The 23,708-nt window shown below is 40.2% G+C and overlaps 1 protein-coding gene across 1 annotated transcript in view; it reads right to left on the reverse strand.

Moving 5' to 3' along the window:
* The window catches only part of mettl16 (methyltransferase 16, N6-methyladenosine), a 53,825-nt gene that overhangs the window by 5,618 nt on the left and 24,499 nt on the right, over positions 1–23,708 (reverse strand). Inside the window, exons 7-8 of the mRNA XM_061925813.1 lie at positions 17,578–17,647; positions 6,075–6,164 (exon numbers count right to left, since the gene is read on the reverse strand). Coding sequence (XP_061781797.1) covers positions 6,075–6,164; positions 17,578–17,647 — 160 coding nt within the window. The remainder of the gene's footprint in view (positions 1–6,074; positions 6,165–17,577; positions 17,648–23,708) is intronic.

The following is a 23,708-nucleotide window of genomic DNA, read 5'->3' on the forward strand; positions in this document are numbered from 1 at the left end:
GTTCACACCTCCTCATATGGAAGCTACTTTTCCTTGTTGATGTCTCAAGAAGGCACACACCTCATTACAAACACAAAAATCAATATCTCTGAAGCAAAACCTCAGTTTGTCAAAAGGAACCATTCCATTAATATAAAAAGTCATTGTTTTTAAATTACATTAATTAACCAACTGTCTATTTCCTACACAATAGTTATTCTTGACACACACACACACACACACACACACACACACACACACACACACACACACACACTAGGGTGTGTAGGAGCGGCAATGTGCCTCATGGCTCAGCTAGTGGACAATTTGTTTATGTACACTAGCAATGTACCGTACAATCCAGACTATAAACCGCTACTTATTTTCCCTACGCTTTGAACCCTGCGGCTTATAAAACGGTGTGGCCAATTTATAGATTTTTTTTCGCTGACGGCAATAACGCAACATAGTTCAAAAGAAACAGAAGCGGATACTGAAAAGGTGTGTTATTGTTTGTGCTATGTTGCCGTCTTTTGGACGAGTTTGCTCACTGCTGGTGCTGCATTGCCCTTCTGTTCAGACTGAGATTTCAACCGGAAGTACAAGCGCCGTTCCGTCTTTCCTGTTTCTACTCGTATGGATTCTTCATTCATCACTCCAAGCAACGTTTGTAAGTTTTACGATATAACTAAAACAATTCTTACTTACTACACCGTCCCATGTGTGATGTCTGTGGGAGTGTTTTCATGCATATTTGTACGTGCTATCGTAATGTCATGAAACTAGAGTCCATAGAATTAACTATTATGCTAAAAGGTTTACAAGTGTCTGTGTTAGTATTATTAACTTACAATAGCATTCTTTTTGTATTGTTTTGGTGTCATAAATTCACCAAAACATCAGTGGAGTTATTGAGTCTGTTTAGCTGATTGAAGAGCTAGCTTCCGCAGCTTCTGTTTTGTTTGATCAGCCGTTTTACTGCCGTGTTACAGACACCGTTTGGAAACAATTAAAGTATGTAAGTAAATATTTCGTATAGGTATATATCTGCGGCTTATAGTCCGGTGCGGCTAATATATGGAAGAATATTTTTCGGTGTGCGCTTTAGTCTGGAAAATACGGTATATAAAAAACGTGGTTTTAAAGGGGAACTGCACTTTTTTTTTGGTTCACAATCATTATGAAAGACATGACGACGGATGGATTTTTAAAAATGTATTGTAAATATTAAATAAGTTCAATCAAAAGTCCGCTTACAATGGAGCCTATGGGCGCGCTTTTTGCGTCGTCCTCGCCAGTTCCAGGTTTGAAACGGCTGTCAAAGTGTCCCAACTTATCAGATTATATTCTCAACCATCTATTTTTCAGGTGAGAGGCATGACTCATGATCTCCAATAAACTTACAGGGAAGCGAGGAAGCAGCAGACCACTGGATGTCGTAAACATAGGAAGACACGGCAGTGATCACGACGCCTCTATGAATAATCTGTCTGCGTTAGCGCTTATAATAACAATATCACTAATACTTGGTTAATATTCAAGACACAACATGTACATTGAGTATTGTTGGCGCTTTTTGAAAAGTTATTTATTGGATTCTATGAGCAAAATAGTGGAGCTCCAATTGGCTCCCCTGTAAGCAGACTTAAAGGGGAACATTATCACAATTTCAGAAGGGTTAAAACCATTAAAAATCAGTTCCCAGTGGCTTGTTTTATTTTTCGAAGTTTTTTTCAAAATTTTACCCATCACGCAATATCCCTAAAAAAAGCTTCAAAGTGCCTGATTTTAAGCGACATTAGCTCGGATTCAGACTCGGATTTCAGCGGCTTAACACTGTCTGATAAGATAATTACTAACAACTATGAACTAGGTTTACAGCATATGAAATACATTTGGCAACAACATGCACTTTGAGAGTGCAGACAGCCCATTTCAGGCACGCTAAGAACATATATTTTTCCACGATTTCAGCACTCAGGTTAACCATACCTAAAATAGACACAAAATACTGCATTACACAAGACTACCCGAATGTACTCGAATGATTGAAAAAAATAAATGTTTTTAAGCTAAATTATTGGTAAACACAGTTTATGTATAATAATTTACGTAAAACCGCGAGTAATTAATAAAGTTTTCATCAATTAATATATTCTGTAGACATACCCTCATCGGCGCTCTTTTCCTGAACGCTGATCTGTCCAGTTTTGGAGTTGATGTCAGCAGGCCAGGGAAGCTAGGGTCGATATTCTTCTCTTGATCATCTTCGGTGGCATAAGGGACGATGTGAGCCAAGACATCCAGGGGGTTTAGCTCGCTCGTCTGCGGGAACAAACTGCCGCCATTGCTTGCCGTGCTACCGAGGTCCTTTGTCCCTGAATTGCTCACACACTCCGGCAGATTCAATGGGGGTCTGGCGGCAGATTTCTTTGACTTTATCGTTGGAAATGAGTGTCGCAGGATATCCACACATTCTTGCCATCTCTGTCGTAGCATAGCTTTTGTCGGTAAAGTGTGCGGAACAAACGACTGACCATTTCGTCGGCTTTCCCCACACCCTCGTATTTTGAACAAATTTCGTCCAATTTCTTGCCACTTTCGCATCTTTGGGCCACTGGTGCAACTTGAATCCGTCCCTGTTCGTGTTGTTACACCCTCCGACAACACACCGACGAAAGTGAGAAAATGGCGGATAGCTTCCCGATGTGACGTCACGTTGTGACATCATCGCTCCAAGAGCGAATAATAAAAAGGCGTTTAATTCGCCAAAATTCACCCATTTAGAGATCGGAAATCGGTTAAAAAAAATATATGGTCTTTTTTCTGCAACATCAAGGTATATATTGACGCTTACATAGGTCTGGTGATAATGTTCCCCTTTAAATTTACATTTATTTAATATTTAGAATGCATTCAAATTAGAGATGTCGGACTGCCGGTATTATCGGCCGATAAATGCTTTAAAATGTAATATCGGAAATGATCGATATCGGTTTCAAAATTATCGGTATCGGTTTCAAAAAGTAAAATTTATGACTTTTTAAAACGCCGCTGTGTACACGGACGTAGGGAGAAGTACAGAGCGCCAATAAACCTTAAAGGCACTGCCTTTGCGTGCCGGCCCAGTCACATAATGTTTACGGCTTTTCACACACACAAGTGAATGCAAGGCATACTTGGTCAACAGCCATACAGGTCACGCTGAGGGTGGCCGTATAAACACCTTTAATACTGTTACAAATATGCGCCACACTGTGAACCCACACCAATTTTGATTACAGCAAGGTGGTCTTGCCGCTGGGCCTTAGGCCTGTCGCACCTCCACCGGTGCCAAACAAGAATGACAAACACATTTCGGGAGAACATCCGCACCGTAACACAACAGAACAAATACCCAGAACCCCTTGCAGCACTAACTCTTCCGGCACGTTACAATATACACCCCCCGCAACAAAGTGCAGTTCCCCTTTACTAAAACCATTATGCTGCTTTTTTATAACATTTCTAAAACAACTGTCTTATTTCCTACATAATACACACACACACACACACACACACACACACACACACACACACACACACACACACACACACACACACACACACACACACACACACACACACACACACACACACACACACACACACACACACACACACAAGGGTGTGTAGGAGCAGCAATGTGCCTCAGGGCTAAGCTAGTCTACAGTGTATTTATGTGTCCGTACATTCAAATATGTACTGTGTAAAAAAATTACAACCGGATGATGATTGACAGTTAAACCATATTTCAAAAGGTGTGAGCGGTCCTAGAGGGGTTAGTTAGGTCGCAGCTGCGTGCGATACACGTGTTTGAAACGACATGGAATATTAATGCACATATACGTCCATAAGAAGGCACAGACTTAGTCAAGCATGATGTATAGCATTCAAGTGAACGCGTGCGATACGAGAGGCGGCGTCACACAAGAATGTAGGCCAATCATTCTGCTCTACTGCTCCCATGTTAGGAAATAGTCACACACACACACACACACACACACACACACACACACACACATTCTTGTATTTGTCACCTTCTTGAGACCTCTGAAAAATGCCTAACTCTTTAGGACCACCTTTCTAGAAATATAAAGATTTGTATTTACAACATTAATAATATATACATACTATGCAAATATAGTTAATTTATATATATTTTTTGAATTTTTTGCTTGTAATTGTTTTTTAATCTTCATTATTTACTTCAAGTTATTACAGTATGTCTATTTACATATTTATTTTATTTTTTAAATACATTTTGGCCAAAAGGGGCACATTTCAATTCCTTACACCCACTTGTTGTTGCATATGTTGGCCACAGGGGGAGCACTTCACATTTTTACACACACTTGTTATTTCATATGTTGACCAGAGGGGGAGCACTTTTAAAACAGACACACAGTCAATTTGAAAAATCCCTCCTTTTTTGGGACCACCCTCATTTTGATGGATTTCACCACCACAATTAGATGCAATGGTTTTCCGTATTGGGACCATGATTTATGTCCTACCTTGTTCACACCTCCTCATATGGAAGCTACTTTTCCTTATTCATGTCTCAAGAAGGGTAGAAGACCCCCCTCCCACACACACACACTTTCTTGTATTTGTCACCTTCTTGAGACCTGAGAAAAATGCCTACCTCTTTAGGACCACCCTTTCTAGATATATAAAGATTAGTATTTACAACATTAATAATATATTATATTGTATTATATATATATATAAGCATGTAAATATAAAAAAGGTAAGCTTTTAGTTAATTCTTTTTTTTGGTTAGTTTTTTTTGTTTGTAATTGGTTTTTAATCTTCATTATTTACTTCAAGTTATTGAAGTATACACATATTTTATTTTATTTTTTTTAATTAATTTTGGTCAAAGGGGGCACATTTCAATTCATTACACCCCCTTGTTATTACATATGTTGGCCAGAGGGGGAGCACTTTTAAAACCGACACATAGTCAATTTGAAAAATCCCTCCTTTTTTGGGACCACCCTCATTTTGATAGATTTCACCACCACAATTAGATGCAATGGTTTTCCGTATTGGGACCATGATTTATGTCCTACCTTGTTCACACCTCCTCATATGGAAGCTACTTTTCCTTGTTCATGTCTCAAGAAGGGTAGAAGACCCCCCTCCCACACACACACACTTTCTTGTATTTGTCACCTTCTTGAGACCTGAGAAAAATGCCTACCTCTTTAGGACCACCTTTTCTAGATATATAGAGATTAGTATTTACAACATTAATAATATATTATATTGTATTATATATATATATATATATATATATATAAGCATGTAAATATAAAAAAGGTAAGCTTTTAGTTCATTCTTTTTTTTGGTTAGTTTTTTTTGTTTGTAATTGGTTTTTAATCTTCATTATTTACTTCAAGTTATTGAAGTATACACATATTTATTTATTTTTTTTAAATTAATTTTGGTCAAAAGGGGCACATTTCAATTCATTACACCCCCTTGTTATTACATATGTTGGCCAGAGGGGGAGCACTTTTAAAACAGACACAGTCAATTTGAAAAATCCCTCCTTTATTGGGACTACCCTCATTTTGATAGATTTCACCACCACTATTAGATGCAATGGTTTTCTGTATTGGGACCAGGATTTATGTCCTAACTTGTCCACCGGTCCTCATATGGAAGCTACTTTTCCTTGTTGATGTCTCAAGAAGGGTAGAAATACAAGAACACACACACACACACACACGCACGCACACACACACACACACGCACACACACACACACACACAGCTCACTTCCGGCCGTTTCTTTTTGGCGACGTCAACATCATTCCTGCTGCTGTTTACGTCTCCACTGTCCAGACGAGACAAAAGACGTGCACATTTCTCGCCATGGCAACTGTTGCCAGGCTACAGCCAAACTAAAGCCTCATAAAGCTCCCTCCCTGTGAGCGGGGACAGGAGCGTGGGGTGGAAGAGTCAAAGGCGCAGTCAGAGGAGGTGTGTACCAAGGAGGAGGTCGGTCATAAAAATATGGCCACCCGAGGGCCGGAGAAGACTTACGGGGACGGTGACGTCATCGTAGAAGCTCCAGGCCAGCGCCCACCGCATAGTGCGACCCTGGCAGAACTCTGTGTGCGTCACTTTGGGCACCTGAAGACACAAACGGGGAAAAATGCGTCACTACGCTCCTGCTCGCTCCAAATCTGGGGTGTGAAAGTCATATTTTGACTTAAAGGGGAACATTATCACAATTTCAGAAGGGTTAGAACCATTAAAAATCAGTTCCCAGTGGCTTATTTTATTTTTCGAAGTTTTTTTCAAAATTTTACCCATCACGCAATATCCCGAAAAAAAGCTTCAAAGTGCCTGATTTTAACCATCGTTATATACACCCGTCCATTTTCCTGTGACGTCACATAGTGATGCCGATACAAACAAACATGGCGGATAGAACAGCAAGCTATAGCGACATTAGCTCGGATTCAGACTCGGATTTCAGCGGCTTAAGCGATTCAACAGATTACGCATTTATTGAAATGGATGGTTGTAGTGTGGAGGCAGGTAGCGAAAACGAAATTGAAGAAGAAACTGAAGCTATTGAGCCATATCGGTTTGAACCGTATGCAAGCGAAACCGACGAAAACGTCACAACAGCCAGCGACACGGGAGAAAGCGAGGACGAATTCGGCGATCGCCTTCTAACCAACGATTGGTATGTGTTTGTTTGGCATTAAAAGAATCTAACAACTATGAACTAGGTTTACAGCATATGAAATACATTTGGCAACAACATGCACTTTGAGAGTGCAGACAGCCCAGTTTTCATCAATTAATATATTCTGTAGACATACCCTCATCCACTCTCTTTTCCTGGGGGTCTGGCGGCAGATTTCTTTGACTTTATCGTTGGAAATGCATCTGCTTTGAGTGTCGCAGGATATCCACACATTCTTGCCATCTCTGTCGTAGCATAGCTTTCGTCGGTAAAGTGTGCGGAACAAACGTCCAATTTCTTGCCACTTTCGCATCTTTGGGCCACTGGTGCAACTTGAATCCGTCCCTGTTCGTGTTGTTACACCCTCCGACAACACACCGACGAGGCATGATGTCTCCAAGGTACGGAAAACAGTCAAAAAAACGGAAAATAACAGAGCTGATTTGACTCGGTGTTTGTAATGTGTTTGAGAAAATGGCGGATTGCTTCCCGATGTGACGTCACGTTGTGACGTCATCGCTCCGAGAGCGAATAATAGAAAGGCATTTAATTCGCCAAAATTCACCCATTTAGAGTTCGGAAATCGGTTAAAAAAATATATGGTCTTTTTTCTGCAACATCAAGGTATATATGGACGCTTACATAGGTCTGGTGATAATGTTCCCCTTTAATAAGTTAGTGTAATTACAGCCTGCACACACTCATTAATCAATATATAATGGCAGCCTTAAAGGGGACAAGAACTAAACCATATCAATATATATCACAATACACACATAATCAATATCAATTAAAAATATGTTCGATAAAACATTTGATTTTTTTTTTTTTTATATATATATTTTGTTTACATTGAGTGTTTTCCATGCTTGTGTTGACATTTCCTTTCTGCCTTCATATCTGAGGGGATTATAATCAGAGGAATGTTACATTTGAAATACAAATGTTGAGATTTAACTTCCCCTATATTTATAGATCATGAAAAATAAATAATTATCGATATCAACCGATATATCGTGATACTGGCACTAGTGCGGCTGTTGACATATTGAGCTGCTGCATCACCTCTTAGTTGGTAAAAGTTAACTTTAGATTTTAAATATGTATATTATATGTGAGTTGTATAGTAGAAGGTTGTGTCCATAAGCTGAAAAGTTGGTCAACTTTGAAATTCAACTTAGACCTGAAGACATCGCTAGGAAGACACGACAATTATGGAAGTTATTTCATGTCTTGACGGCACTCGTAATGTAATAAATCATATTTAAAAGGTTGTAAACAGGTTTTTATGCCCTAGCTATGAAAATAATAATTCCTACTTTGTGGACATTAACTTACCATAATCAGATAAACAGGGGATAACTGTCTTGCAGTGTGTTACAGAACCCACTGTCCTTTGCAATGCTAACCTTTTATGCTAATATTTTAGAGAATTATATTAATTTGAACCGAAAAATCATGGATTTTGATAGCTGCCCGAGTTCTGGGAATCTTCCCTGACTGCGTGGTTTGCCCAGGCCGAGCCACAGTTCGCCCTGCGTGGTATCACCGAGGACGACACTAAGTTTTATTACAAACCCCGTTTCCATATGAGTTGCGAAATTGTGTTGGATGTAAATATAAACGGAATACAATGATTTGCAAATCCTTTTCAACCCATATTCAGTTGAATGCACTACAAAGACAACATATTTGATGTTCAAACTCATAAACTTTTTTTTTTTTTTTGCAAATAATAATTAACTTAGAATTTCATGGCTGCAACACGTGACAAAGTAGTTGGGAAAGGGCATGTTCACCACTGTGTTACATGGCCTTTCCTTTTAACAACACTCAGTAAACGTTTGGGAACTGAGGAGACACATTTTTTAAGCTCCTCAGGTGGAATTCTTTCCCACTCTTGCTTGATGTACAGCTTAAGTTGTTCAACAGTCCGGGGGTCTCCGTTGTGGTATTTTAGGCTTCATAATGCGCCACACATTTTCAATGAGAGACAGGTCTGGACTACAGGCAGGCCAGTCTAGTACCCGCACTCTTTTACTATGAAGCCACGTTGATGTAACACGTGGCTTGGCATTGTCTTGCTGAAATAAGCAGGGGCGTCCATGGTAACGTTGCTTAGATAGCAACATATGTTGCTCCAAAACCTGTATGTACCTTTCAGCATTAATGGTGCCTTCACAGATGTGTAAGTTACCCATGTCTTGGGCACTAATACACCCCCATACCACCACAGATGCTGGCTTTTCAAGTTTGCGCCGAAAACAATCCGGATGGTTCTTTTCCTCTTTGGTCCGGAGGACACGACGTCCACAGTTTCCAAAAACAATTTGAAATGTGGACTCGTCAGACCACAGAACACTTTTCCACTTTGCATGAGTACATCTTAGATGAGCTCAGGCCCAGCGAAGCAGACAGCATTTCTGGGTGTTGTTGATAAACGGTTTTCGCCTTGCATAGAAGAGTTTTAACTTGCCCTTACAAATGTAGCGACCAACTGTAGTTACTGACAGTGGGTTTCTGAAGTGTTTCTGAGCCCATGTGGTGATATCCTTTACAGACTGATGTCGCTTGTTGATGCAGTACAGCCTGAGGGATCGAAGGTCACGGGCTTAGCTGCTTACATGCAGTGATTTCTCCAGATTCTCTGAACCCTTTGATGATATTACGGACCGTAGATGGTGAAATCCCTAAATTCCTTGCAATAGCTGGTTGAGAAAGGTTTTTCTTAAACTGTTCAACAATTTGCTCACGCATTTGTTGACAAAGTGGCGACCCTCGCCCCATCCTTGTTTGTGAATGACTGAGCATTTCATGGAATCTACTTTTATACCCAATCATGGCACCCACCTGTTCCCAATTTGCCTGTTCACCTGTGGGATGTTCCAAATAAGTGTTTGATGAGCATTCCTCAACTTTATCAGTATTTATTGCCACCTTTCCCAACTTCTTTGTCACGTGTTGCTCGCATGAAATTCTAAAGTTAATGATTATTTGCAAAAAATTTTTTTTTATCAGTTTATCAGTTTCAAATATGTTGTCTTTGTAGCATATTCAACTGAATATGGGTTGAAAATGATTTGCAAATCATTGTATTCCGTTTATATTTACATCTAACACAATTTCCCAACTCATATGGAAACGGGGTTTGTATGTCGTTTCCTCCCTCGGGAGTGCGACGGCGAACAGAGTGGTTAGCGTCCTCACGCACCCACCGGGGAGGAACACGTACGTCACGTTGAAGGCTCGCCTCTTAAAGACATTTGAACTTTCCGAGCCGCCTTTTTTCGTTGCAGGGGCTCAACGATCAATATTTTGATTTGAGCGTTCCTTCATGTCCAATAAAGAGGGAAGTGAAGTGATTGGTACAGGGGTCGGCAACCTTTACCAGTCAAAGAGCCATTTTGACCAGTTTCACAAATTATAGAAAACAATGGGAGCCGCAAATTTTTTTTGAAATTTTAAATGAAATAACACTGCATACAAAGTTGTTTTTTTTGCTTTGTGCTATGTATAAACCAGGGGTCTCAGACACGCTGCCCACACCTTTATATGGAATTTGAAAGCTGGTGCGGCACGCGGGTTTTAAATGAATGGCGCTTGTCAGCGTCATGCGTGCCGTGATGGTACAGCATATAGCACCCACTACAACCAGGGTGCCTGGTCAGCCACACGTTGTATGGGGCTTCCGCTTGCTCACGGAGGTGACAGCAAGGCATACTTGGTCAACAACCACACAGGTTACACTGACGGTGGCGGTATAAAAAAAAACTTTAACACTCTTACTAATAATGCGCCACACTGTGAACTCACACCAAACAAGAATGACAAACAAATTTCGGGAGAACATCTGCACCGTAACACAACATAAACACAACAGGACAAATACCCAGAATCCCATGCAGCCCTAACTCTTTCGGGATACATTTCGGGGGGGGGTCAGGGCTGCATGGGATTCTGGGTGTTTGTGTTTGTTCTGTTGTGTTAAGGTGCAGATGTTCTCCCGAAATGTGTTTGTCATTCTTGTTTGGTTTTGGTTCAAAGTGTAGCGCATTATTAGTAAGAGTGTTAAAGTTGTTTTATATGACCACCGTCAGTGTAACCTGTGTGGCTGTTGACCAAGTATGCCTTGCTGTCACGTACGTGTGCAAGCAGAAGATGTATATTGTATAACAAGTATTGGGCTGGCACGCTGATAATACAGATTGTAGAGGGCGCCAAATGTTGTACCATCATGGCACGCCCTTATTATAGTTGTAAGGGTGAACATCGGTGAATATTAATCCCGGGAGTTTTCTGCGAGAGGCACTGAAATCCGGAAGTCTCACGGGAAAATTGGGGGGTTCAGCAAGTAAGCTGCTGAGCCGCATCAGAGTGATCAAAGAGCCGCATGCGGCTCCGGAGCCGCGGGTTGCCGACCCCTGGATTGGTAGAAGCCACTGCAGTCCATGCTGTGTAAGAGTCGTGCTGTCAAACTAGGAAAGTTTTCCATCCATCTACTGGGCAGCAGCCACAGCAGAGAAGAGCGGACGTCCTGGCAGTAATAACGTAGCGACTGACTAGTAGAATCAAACACCCTCTGAGGTCAATGGAAGAAGTGGAAAGTGTGTGAAACATGTTGTGTTTAGCGGCCTTCAGAGGTGGACGCTGGACGTGCCTGCTCATCGGACCCCCGGGGTCAGTGAGCTCTGCGCCTCTTAATTGCGGGTGAGAAGTTGTGATGTGGCGAGAAGCACATGGCGGCGAAAGGCTCGTTTGGATCGAAGTGCTCCGGGGTGACTGAAGTGACATTTCAGTTCAGTTCCGCTCCGAAAGGCACAAATTGGAAGGATCTCAAAAGACTCGCTGTGCTGAAAGGAGACACGGGGACACTCCAAAACACACCAGTGAGTGATTAGCATGTTAGCACGTGAAGAGGTGGGCGCTTGCCAAAGCTGCACTTGTGCTGATGAGCATGAGCGAGGCCTCATGAGGATGCAGGTGCAAGTACGTGAGCGTCTTGGTCTTCTAAGCATGTGATGGACACCACTGGCACGGGACTTAATAGCTGATGCGGGGAGTCATGAGTTGGCTTATTAGTTCCGGCTGCTGACACTCATGGCTGCGAGCGGAGTCAGCTCATTGCCAACGTTAGACGCAGCGTAGCCGTGTTTCTTTTCTTCCTCCCCAGTGGACCCAAGCGCCATGACGGGTGTTCAGAGCTGTGTGTTTACGTGCACACAAGTAGAGCTATCGACGCTATCTACACTGCAAAAACTGAAATCTAAGTAAGATTAAATATCTCAAATAAGGGTGATATTTGCTTATTTTCTGTCTAATAAGATAATTCTTCTCACTAACCGGATTTTATGTTAGAGTGTTTTACTTGTTTTAAGGGTTTTGGTCCTAAATTATCTCAGTAAGATATTACAGCTTGTTGCTGAGATTTTATGACCTATATTGAGTAAAACATGCTTGAAAAGGGGAACATTATCACCAGACCTATGTAAGCGTCAATATATACCTTGATGTTGCAGAAAAAAGACCATATATTTTTTTAACCGATTTCCGAACTCTAAATGGGTGAATTTTGGCGAATTAAACGCCTTTCTAATATTCGCTCTCGGAGCGATGACGTCACATCGGGAAGCAATCCGCCATTTTCTCAAACACCGAGTCAAATCAGCTCTGTTATTTTCCGTTTTTTCGACTGTTTTCCGTACCTTGGAGACATCATGCCTCGTCGGTGTGTTGTCGGAGGGTGTAACAACACGAACAGGGACGGATTTAAGTTGCACCAGTGGCCCAAAGATGCGAAAGTGGCAAGAAATTGGACGTTTGTTCCGCACACTTTACCGACGAAAGCTTTGCTACGACAGAGATGGCAAGAATGTGTGGATATCCTGCGACACTCAAAGCAGATGCATTTCCAACGATAAAGTCAAAGAAATCTGCCGCCAGACCCCCAGGAAAAGAGAGCGGATGAGGGTATGTCTACAGAATATATTAATTGATGAAAACTGGGCTGTCTGCCCTCTCAAAGTGCATGTTGTTGCCAAATGTATTTCATATGCTGTAAACCTAGTTCATAGTTGTTAGTTTCCTTTAATGCCAAACAAACACATACCAATCGTTGGTTAGAAGGCGATCGCCGAATTCGTCCTCGCTTTCTCCCGTGTCGCTGGCTGTCGTGTCGGTTTCGCTTGCATACGGTTCAAACCGATATGGCTCAATAGCTTCAGTTTCTTCTTCAATTTCGTTTTCGCTACCTGCCTCCACACTACAACCATCCGTTTCAATACATGCGTAATCTGTTGAATCGCTTAAGCCGCTGAAATCCGAGTCTGAATCCAAGCTAATGTCGCTATAAACATGCTGTTCTATCCGCCACGATTGTTTGTATCGGCATCACTATGTGACGTCACAGGAAAATGGACGGGTGTATATAACGATGGTTAAAATCAGGCACTTTGAAGCTTTTTTTAGGGATATTGCGTGATGGGTAAAATTTTGAAAAAAACTTGGAAAAATAAAATAAGCCACTGGGAACTGATTTTTAATGGTTTTAACCCTTCTGAAATTGTGATAATGTTCCCCTTTGAAACTAGAATATCAACTGTTGCAAAGCTGTGTCATCAACACTCACAAGTATAAAACTACTTTTTAAAGTAATAATTTCTTGTTTCAAGCATGAAAAAAATCATGACTTTGACACAATTGTCTCATATTAAAACAGATGACAGCCAAATGGACTTTGCGGTTTTATTTTCAATGAAACAATAGTAAATACGTACTCATATAGTAGTACCGTATTTTCCGCACTATAAGGCGCACCTAAAAACCACAAATTTTCTCAAAAGCTGACAGTGCGCCTTATAACCCGGTGCGCTTTATATATGGATAAATATTAAGATTCATTTTCATAAAGTTTCGGTCTCGCAACTTCGGTAAACAGCCGCCATCTTTTTTCCCCGTAGAAGAAGCGCGCGGTGCATGCTGGGATATGTGACGTTTCATTTCCATTTGTGTGTTTATGTAAAGACCCCAAAATGGCTCCTATTAAGTGTGTTGTCTGTCTAATTATAAATAATGCAGACGAGGCGTGTTAACTGAGTTCTCAACGTTTACTTACAGCGTGCTCATAACCACATTCTAACTGCCAGCATACAACATCGCTTCTCAGGGCTACCGCGCATGCTCGTCACTATCGTTGCATGCTGGGTAGTGTAGTTGTTATATTTGCTAGCTCATAACATCACATTAAGAGACACGCTTACGCGCTTAATTCAATACTCGCCGTCATTCCGGGTGGATTGACAAAAGACCTCCAGCCGCTAGATATTGGTGTTAACAGGGCATTCGAAGCTAGACTGCTAACTGCGTGGGAACAGTGGATGACAGAAGGCGAACACACGTGACGTTCACCAAGACAGGGAGGCAGGGAGACAGCGCCAGACGACATTTTGGATCCCACATTCGCCCAACTTTTCAATTCGGACAACGAAGGAGAATAATTCGAGGGATTTATGAATGAAGAATAACTTCAGAAAGTGAGCGCTATGTTTATTTTGTGTGTTGTGACATTAACGTTCGAGCAACATTATGTTGCTATTGCTCTGCACTATTTTGAATTTTACTATGTTTGTGATTGCACATTTGCGTACATTTTGGGAGTGAACAGAGTTGTTAGAACGCTGGTTTTTAATATATTATTAAAGTTTGACTGACCTATCTGACTGTTTTTTTGACATTCCTTTAGCGCAGTTAGATGCGGCTTACAACACGGGGCGGCTTATAGGTGGACAAAGTTTTGAAATATGCCGTTCATTGAAGGCGCGGCTTTTAACCCAGGGCGCCTTATGGTGCGGAAAATACGGTACAGTTGGCACAGTACAGTAAACTGACAGTTAATATTTAAGCATTTGACATGTGACATTTCAAACTATTTTGAACAGAAATAGTTCATGCACATTCAGATGAATTCCTCAAAATTACAATTAAAAACATTTTGGCCGGGGGCCGGGCTGTATATATGCGCGCTAATTGACTGCAAGAGCACGCACTTGGCGCGATGATGTCATGGTTTCGATGGAAAAATGCATTTTTAGACAACATAATTTGCCTGAGCGGCTAGTAGACCCCGAGAGTAACAAGCGGTTGCCTTGTTGCCTTTCCATTAAGAACAATAAATTAGTTTTTAGTATAAGTTTGCTGGTTTCAAGAAATGTAATGCCGAGCGCATATCATTATGTCAAGATAATGGCACTAGCATTTACTTCATTTAAGAATATTTTTCAACATATTGAGCAAAAAGGTCTAATTTTTTTTTCTACCAAGAAAAGTGCACTTGTTATTAGTGAGAATATACTTATTTTAAGGTATTTTGGGGTTCATTGAGGTTAGCTAATTTGACTTGTTTTGGAAAGTGTTGACAAGCCAAATTTTCTTGTTCTATTGGCAGATAATTTTGCTTAGTTCAAATAAAATACCCCTCAATTTTGTATTTTTTTTTTCTTGTTTTTGAACACTGACTTTTTGCAGTGAACGACAACAGCGGTGCCTCAGTTTCACTTAATAATTCGCTCCAAATCCAAATTGTACAAAAAAAACAAATCAATTTTCCCCCCAAAAAATCCAATTCAATCCACAAATATGAAGAGAAACCTGGTTTCCTATTGCATAATCTGGGCCTGTTAATGTGATCTTCAAAAAGCCAGACATAATCAAATTAAGGTGTTCACCGTACTTTCCAAGCTATAGTGTGGTATTCAAGCCGCATCCACCAAAGTATTAAATATTTTTACAATCAATTAGCCGCAAATATACAAAAGGTTCTGTGAATGTTTATTTACATTAGAGATGTCCGATAATGGCTTTTTTGCCGATATCCGATATTCCCATATTGTCCAACTCTTAATTACCGATTCCGATATCAACCGATACCGATATATACAGTTGTGGAATTAACACATTATTATGCCTAATTTTGTTGTGATGCCCCGCTGGATGCATTAAACAATGTAACAAGGTTTTCCAAAATAAATCAACTCAAGTTATGGAAAAAATTTATTATTGAAGTCACAAAGTGCATTATTTTTTTTAACATGCCTCAAAACAGCAGCTTGGAATTTGAGACTTGCTCTTCCTGAGAGAGCATGAGGAGGTTGAGGTGGGCGGGGTTGGGGGGCCGGGGGGTAGGGGGTAGCGGGGGGTGTATATTGTAGCGTCCCGGAAGAGTTAGTGCTGCAAGGGGTTCTGGGTATTTGGGTATTATCTGTTGTGTTTATGTTGTGTTACGGTGCGGATGTTCTCCCGAAATGTGTTTGTCATTCTTGTTTGGCGTGGGTTCACAGTGTGGCGCATATTTGTAACAGTATTAAAGTTGTTTATACGGCCACCCTCAGTGTGACCTGTATGGCTGTTGACCAAGTATGATTTGCATTCACTTGTGTGTGTGAAAAGCCGTAGATATTATGTGACTGGGCCGGCACGCAAAGGCAGTGCCTTTAAGGTTTATTGGCGCTCTGTACTTCTCCCTACGTCCGTGTACACAGCGGCGTTTTAAAAAGTCATACATTTTACTTTTTGAAACCGATACCGATAATTTTGAAACCGATACTGATAATTTCCGATATTACATTTTAAAGCATTTATCGGCCAATAATATCGGCAGCCCGATATTATCGGACATCTCTAGTTTTTATTCAAGTGCAAAATTGTGCTTAGTATTTTTTGTCATTATTTGTTTTTGTTTTTGTTATTCAAACCTGGACATTTAAAAGTTTACAATATTAAAATATACAATAAAGACAAGTTTACTGCATTTGAAAGGGTTACCTTGCAATCTTATTATGTAATATCCTTACATCAGTGGTTGAAAAAATAATGTTGACAAATATGATTTATCGGCAATAATTTGTAGGTCACTATATCGTCCTGCACAATTTGTTATTGGCCCAGGCGTAGTTAAAAATGCATAAATAATAGATTTATAATGGAATCGTAGCCCCTAAATCGTAGTCACAATGGAATCATGAGGTGGCCAAAGTGTCAGAAGTTATCACAAAACTTTGTGTTACATTGAGTTCAGCTCGTCCTGCGAGAGGACAAAAGCTGTCTTTGATCCTACCAAGCAGAAGGCTTGTAAAACTCCACTGTGTACGATGGGAAGCGACATGAAGGCGTCGGTTTCTTTGATGTATTGTAATCCACAGAAAGATATTGTCTTGACCCGCGATCTACAAAGCGGAGAGGAAGCAGGGCCTGACTCCCCTCCAGGCACCTTTTATTTGAACTGTTTTACGACCTTTTCTTTGAACCGTTTTGTGATAAGGGCGATGGCTGTTTACGACCCCCCTCCCTTAGAAACAGCTGTTGCCATGTAATCAGGGAAAGTCCAAATAAAAGAGGAGGCGTACAATCTTTTCGTCAGAGTGTGGTGACACTGTACAAGGGTATAGGTGTTGGTATATGGGCGTTTCTCCTCACTGAGCAAAATTTTATTCTGTCTCTGTTTGATTCCTTGCTTCTTGTCTTGTTTAACAGATGTCACCAGTGTTTGAACCTGACACAAAGATTCCCATCTCTATTAGGAACACTCACAAAGTGGAATAATAACACAAAAGGACCGAGTCACCAACACGTGGATTCTTTGTTTGGGCACCCAGGTCCGCTGAATGATACAGTACGATAACCAAGATGGTAAAAAAAAAAACGCTCAAACCGAGGTATTTTTGGTTTGCCAGCGTACCTGCATGGAGTGATTTATCAACCTCCACCTTCAAAGGTGGCAGCAAGTATGTGCCCCTGCAACCCCAATTACTAATGTCAGGAAAACGTTTGCTGCTTTTTGAGATTGGGACTACTCACCCCTTGCTTCCTCAGCTCTTCTTTCAGCGGTGCCAGGCTGCACTTCTTCCCAAGCATGCAACTGTACCACCTGCACAAACACACCAGCATGTTGTCAAACAAAGTGACAAAATGTTGTTTTTTTCCACACCACGTGGTCTGTTTGGGGTTCAAGTCTAAGAAAAGACACATTGATTCAGCACAAGCATGTGACTCTTTGTTGCAGCAGGATTGTTACCCTCATCAGACTCCAAACATTTGAAACATTTACACTTTTGGATACACCAAGGTTGCACATTTAGATTGTTGGCTGAAAGACACAACACAAAAATATTGGTCAGCATCAATCCATTATTTTAATAATCAAGTAATCAATCCATTACTTTGTTGGATGAATCGAGTACAGAAAACCCTCGTCACTGTTACTTGGTTCCATGCCTGACTGTGAAGTAGCAATTATTCATTATAAATCAAATTATTATGATTAAAATAACACTGTACAAATTAATATATTACACTCCTTTATTTATTTTTTACTATCATTTGTATTATTCATTGAATGTATGTATTGTTAATTACAGGTAAATATTATCATTCATTATCAATATTGTTATTGCTGTTAGTATTATTATTATTATTATTTCTAGTGTAATAATGTTCATTGTCAATACTGTGTTATTACTATCTACGTCACCATTTGTTATGAACACAAGTATCATATTTGTACATTGTGTCAGCTGATGTAATTATGTTGTTGTTGTTGTCCCCAGGACACCCCACTCTGTCTTCTTTCCATCTCCTCCTGCTGCGGTCCGGATGCAGCAAATATTAAATCTTTTGTAAAGTAAATCTGTGCAGCAGATTTAGATTTAGCATTTAGCATTTAGATCAACAATATTCTTTGTCCATGTGGCTGCACAGGACAGGTTAAATTAAAAATAAATAAATAAATATAAAAAATAAATATATATATATATACATATATATATATATATATATACACACATAAATATATATATATATATATATATATATATATATATATATATATATATATATATATATATATATATATATATATATATATATATATACATAAATATATATAATATGATAACATATCAAATATTTTCATAGAGCATGAAAAACAGACCTACTAAATAAGTTTTCAACAGTATGAGAGTCGTCTAAACATAAAATAACACCCACATAGTCACCTTTACACTCTTTTAATCCAATATAGTAATGCTCCCTGAGGCTGAGGCAATCAGTGGCTTCGATACTGAACAGCGCACTGTGATTGGTTTGGTCTCCTCTAGTGGGCGATACTACTGTAGTATTACCGTATTTTTCGGAGTATAAGTCGCACCGGAGTATAAGTCGCACCAGCCGAAAATGCATAATAAAGAAGGTAAAAAACATATATAAGTTGCACTGGAGCCCGGCCAAACTATGAAAAAAGCTGTGACTTATAGTCCGAAAAATACGGTAATATTGTATTATAATATATTGAGGTGGGCGGGATTGGGGGGGCGGGGTTTGGTGGTAGCGTGGGGTGTATATTGTAGCATCCCGGAAGAGTTAGTGCTGCAAGGGGTTCTGGGTATTTGTTCTGTTGTGTTTATGTTGTGTTACGGTGCGGATGTTCTCCCGAAATGCGTTTGTCATTCTTGTTTGGTGTGGGTTCACAGTGTGGCGCATATTTGTAACAGTGTTAAAGTTGTTTAAACGGCCACCCTCAGTGTGACCTGTATGGCTGTTGATCAAGTATGCCTTGCATTCACTTGTGCGTGTGTGTAAAAGCCGTAGATATTATGTGACTGGGCACTCTGTTTGTATGGAGGAAAAGCGGACGTGACGACAGGTTGTAAAGGCAGTGCCTTTAAGGCACGCCCCCAATATTGTTGTCCAGGTGGAAATCGGGAGAGATTCGGGAGAATGGTTGCCCCGGGAGATTTTCGGGAGGGTCACTGAAATTCGGGAGTCTCCCAGTAAAATCGGGAGGTTGAAACCGATACCGATAAGTTCAGATATTACATTTTAAAGCATTTATCGGCCGATAATATCGTCAGGCCGATATTATCGGACATCTCTAATTTTTTGTTCATTTAGCTATGTTCTTCTGGAAACTGCTTAATTTAAGCCACAAATTCACAATATGCTTAAAAAAAATCAGCAATAGTGAAGATGCATACTTTAAAGCGCAAAATGGCGAGGAAAACTGTACTTTGCAGCCTCAAAGTGAAAATAGTTGAAATAAACAAACGTGTCTGCTCGTCCACAGACACGCTCTTCGGAGCAGACATCAAAGCAAAATATCCTACCACATATCCCAGTCAAAATGCTTGCTCTCTTCCTTTTTAAATCTTCTCCATGCAATAATTTGGTTAAAAAATGTTTGATTTTGATTGCACAAAATCCTCGAAATATCCACCAATGCGCCAGCACTTAAACCGACTAGAATTGAAGCATGTTTACTTTCAGGAGACACTGCAGCATGCGAGACGTCATGACATCATGTCCGCATGTGAGACATATTGCCTTCACATTAGGGATCGCGTTTGTTTTCTAATGTGAACAACTACATAAAAAGATCGGGTTTGACCCAAAGATCTAAATTGGACATCCGACTCGGCAGTGTGAACGTACCGGTAGCCTAAAACTGCCGGTGCGTAATAAGTACAATACTTACAGTATAAACACTTTTTAGGGTGCAACAAAAGATTATACAGCAAAGACTGAACTGAGCAGCCAACAAACCATAAACTATACACTACTGCTATGTAACGTCTTGGACTTGCAACTAGAGATGTCCAATAAATGCTTTAAAATGTAATATCGGAAATTATTGGTATCGGTTTCAACCTCCCGATTTTCCCGGGAGACTCCCGAATTTCAGTGCCCCACCCGGACAACAATATTGGGGGCGTGCCTTAATGGCACTGCCTTTAGCGTCCTCTACAACCTGTCGTCACGTCCGCTTTTCCTCCATACAAACAGCGTGCCGGCCCAGTCACATGATATATGCGGCTTTCACACACACATAAGTGAATGCAATGCATACTTGATCAACAGCCATACAGGTCACACTGAGGGTGGCCGTATAAACAACTTTAACACTGTTACAAATATGCGCCATACAGTGAACTCACACCAAACAAGAATGACAAACACATACCTGCCAACTTTTGAAATCAGAAAAACCTAGTAGCCAGGGTCCAGGGGCCGCAGGCCCCGGTAGGTCCAGGACAAAGTCCTGGTGGGGGGTTCCTTCGCCCCCCGACGCAAAATGATTATTAGCATTCAGACAGGTTAAAATGTTGCTAAAACCATCACTTTTCTATCAGTCACAGTGACTTTTCAAAACAAAAATATTACAGCAAAAATCATATGGGTTGATTGACATGTTTATTCTGTAAGCTAACTTCAATAGTTTAAAATTATTTTGACAGTTAATGCCAGTTATCCTGTCAACCTTTCACAAGACTTCCATTTGTTAATTGAAAGTATAAACAGTATAAACACTTTTTACAGCAAACAAATGGTAAAACAGTACTAAACAATTCCATTAAAAAAAAAATTGGTGTCATTATTAACTTTCTGTCCAAGCTTGTATAATCTACTGCCTTGTTCAATTGTAAAAAATATTCTGTGCCTAAAATTCACATTTCTATCACAATTATCATACTGTAAACATGGTAAGCTAACTTCATTAAAATTAATAGTCCTGTCAATAGCATGGAATTACAATTCAAATGTAGTTTTTTTGTAAGCCTTTCAAAAGAATTCAAAATATGAAAAATTAATGAAAATTATTTTAAGCCATCAGACACTTGAAAAGTGGCACATCACATCTCTAATGTAATCATTTTAACTTTTCAACAGAAATAGCACTGCAAAAATATTAAGGACATACTTCTGTATTTTGGTAGTTATGCTGTCAACATTTAACAAGATTTCTTCAACTTGGACTTAAAAGCATAAATAGTATAAACACTTTTAACAGTATAACAGTACTAAACAATTCCAATAGATAACATTGGTGTCATTACCTTTTTGTTTGCTCAATTATTGCCTCCGTAAATAAAACTTCGGCATTTATCACATCCAAAGAATCTGTTTGGGCGACGAAAAACGTTGAAAGTTTTCCACTTGTATCGCTAGCAACGGCATTAGACTTGTGTTTTTTTGTCCCAACGTGGTCTTTTACATCGCTAATTCCTCCGTGTCCGATCGAAAAATATTGTCTGCACAAGGTGCAATTCGCGTAGTTTTCACCCTTTTTGGAACGGATCATTATTCCCGGATAGGCTTTTGAATATTCTTCACGGAATGACTGCAGTTTTCTTTTCGGTTTAAGACTCGTATGCGATTTTTCTCCGGCTGATTCCATGATCGTTCGCTTGTTTGGAAACAATGGCAACTGGTGCCTCGTGCTTGGCAGCGGTGCTATAAATAGCCTCGCGCATGGCATTCGGAATGGCTCCATAGGAAGTTACGGGAAGCAGTGTCGATTGTCATGGTTGTTACGCGATTTCGTGAATAAAACTTTAAAAAAAAAATTTTTTTTTAATTAATGAAAAATCGTATTTTTTATCACTGCAACCGTAACCCGGAATAGGTTGATGAAAACCGTACTAATTACAGGAAAACCGGCGTAGTTGGCAGGTATGCAAACACATTTCGGGAGAACATCCGCACCGTAACACAACATAAACACAACAGAACAAATACCCAGAACCCCTTGCAGCACTAACTCTTCCAGGACGCTACAATATGCACCACTACCACCAAACCCCGCCCATCTCAACCCCCCCATCTCCTGATTTCGGAGGTCTCATGGTTGGCAAGTATGCTCTAGTATACTCTGGACTGAAGCTGTGTGCCTTCATTGTTTATGTAGCTGTTGTTTTGAGGCATGTTTAAAAAAAAAATAAAAAAATAATGCACTTTGTGAAAGCCAAAGTATAGATTTCCCATAGTTGTAGTTGGTATCAGGATTATCTCAGGGAGATGTTCCAAATTCCAAGCTGCTGTTTTGAGGCATGTTAAAAAAAATAATGCACTTTGTGACTTCGATAATAAATATGGCAGTGCCATGTTGGCATTTTTTTTTCCATAACTTGAGTTGAAGTTGTTCTCTTATTTTGGAAATGCTTGTTTTTGATTGATTGATTGATTGATTGAAACTTGTATTAGTAGATTGCACAGTACAGTACATATTCCGTACAATTGACCACTAAATGGTAACACCCAAATAAGTTTTTCAACTTGTTTAAGTCGGGGTCCACGTTAATCAATTCATGGTAAAGTTACATTGTTTAATGCATCCAGCGGGGCATCACAACAAAATTAGGCATAATAATGTGTTAATTCCACGACTGTATATATCGGTATCGGTTGATATTGGAATCGGTAATCAAGAGTTGGACAATATCGGAATATCGGCAAAAAAGCCATTATCGGACATCTCTACTTGTGACTGTAATTAAGACTCAGAAATGTTATAATAATACAGGACAGTAATTTTCACAATCAACTCATTTTTAAATTTTTAAATAAAAAAAATAAAATAAAAATTTTGAAAAAATACTAATATTTTTTAACACACACAAAATACCGAAAATGTGTATTGTTGAGTACCAGTAGCGGGAATTGTTCAGTTCAAATGTCAACGGTATCCAACCCGATGTGGAGCAGCATTTTACCTTTGAGGGGTGCAGCTGCTGAAATATGATGATCATATTGACAATTGCAGCAGATCATTATATCAATGGAGGTGATTATCTTTATGTTGTAGTGAAATAGGGAGGGGGTGTGGTGAGGAGGGGGAGTCTCAAAGGGCCAGTTGGTGACGCTGGCAGTGTTGCCATGGACACCTGCTGCCTCTTTCCCCCCCCAACATGCTACCTGAGAGTTGACAGCCGGCTGCGGTTGGCTTGGCCCGAATGGCAAAGCTGAAAATGAAAGGTTTGGTTTTCACGCCCCGTCTTTCCCGTTAACGGGCGTCACGAGAGCAGACAGGTGTTAACATCTTCTGTGGCGTGTCTAGTTGGCTCTAATGGTTGAGTGTTGCACTCAGCCGCACCGTGACTCAAAGGGGGTGCCGGTTGGAGACTTTCCCCTCCCACCCAAACACAGCTGTTCTCTGA

Source organism: Nerophis lumbriciformis, linkage group LG30 (assembly GCF_033978685.3).
Source record: "Nerophis lumbriciformis linkage group LG30, RoL_Nlum_v2.1, whole genome shotgun sequence".
NCBI classification, from domain to species: Eukaryota; Metazoa; Chordata; class Actinopteri; order Syngnathiformes; family Syngnathidae; genus Nerophis; species Nerophis lumbriciformis.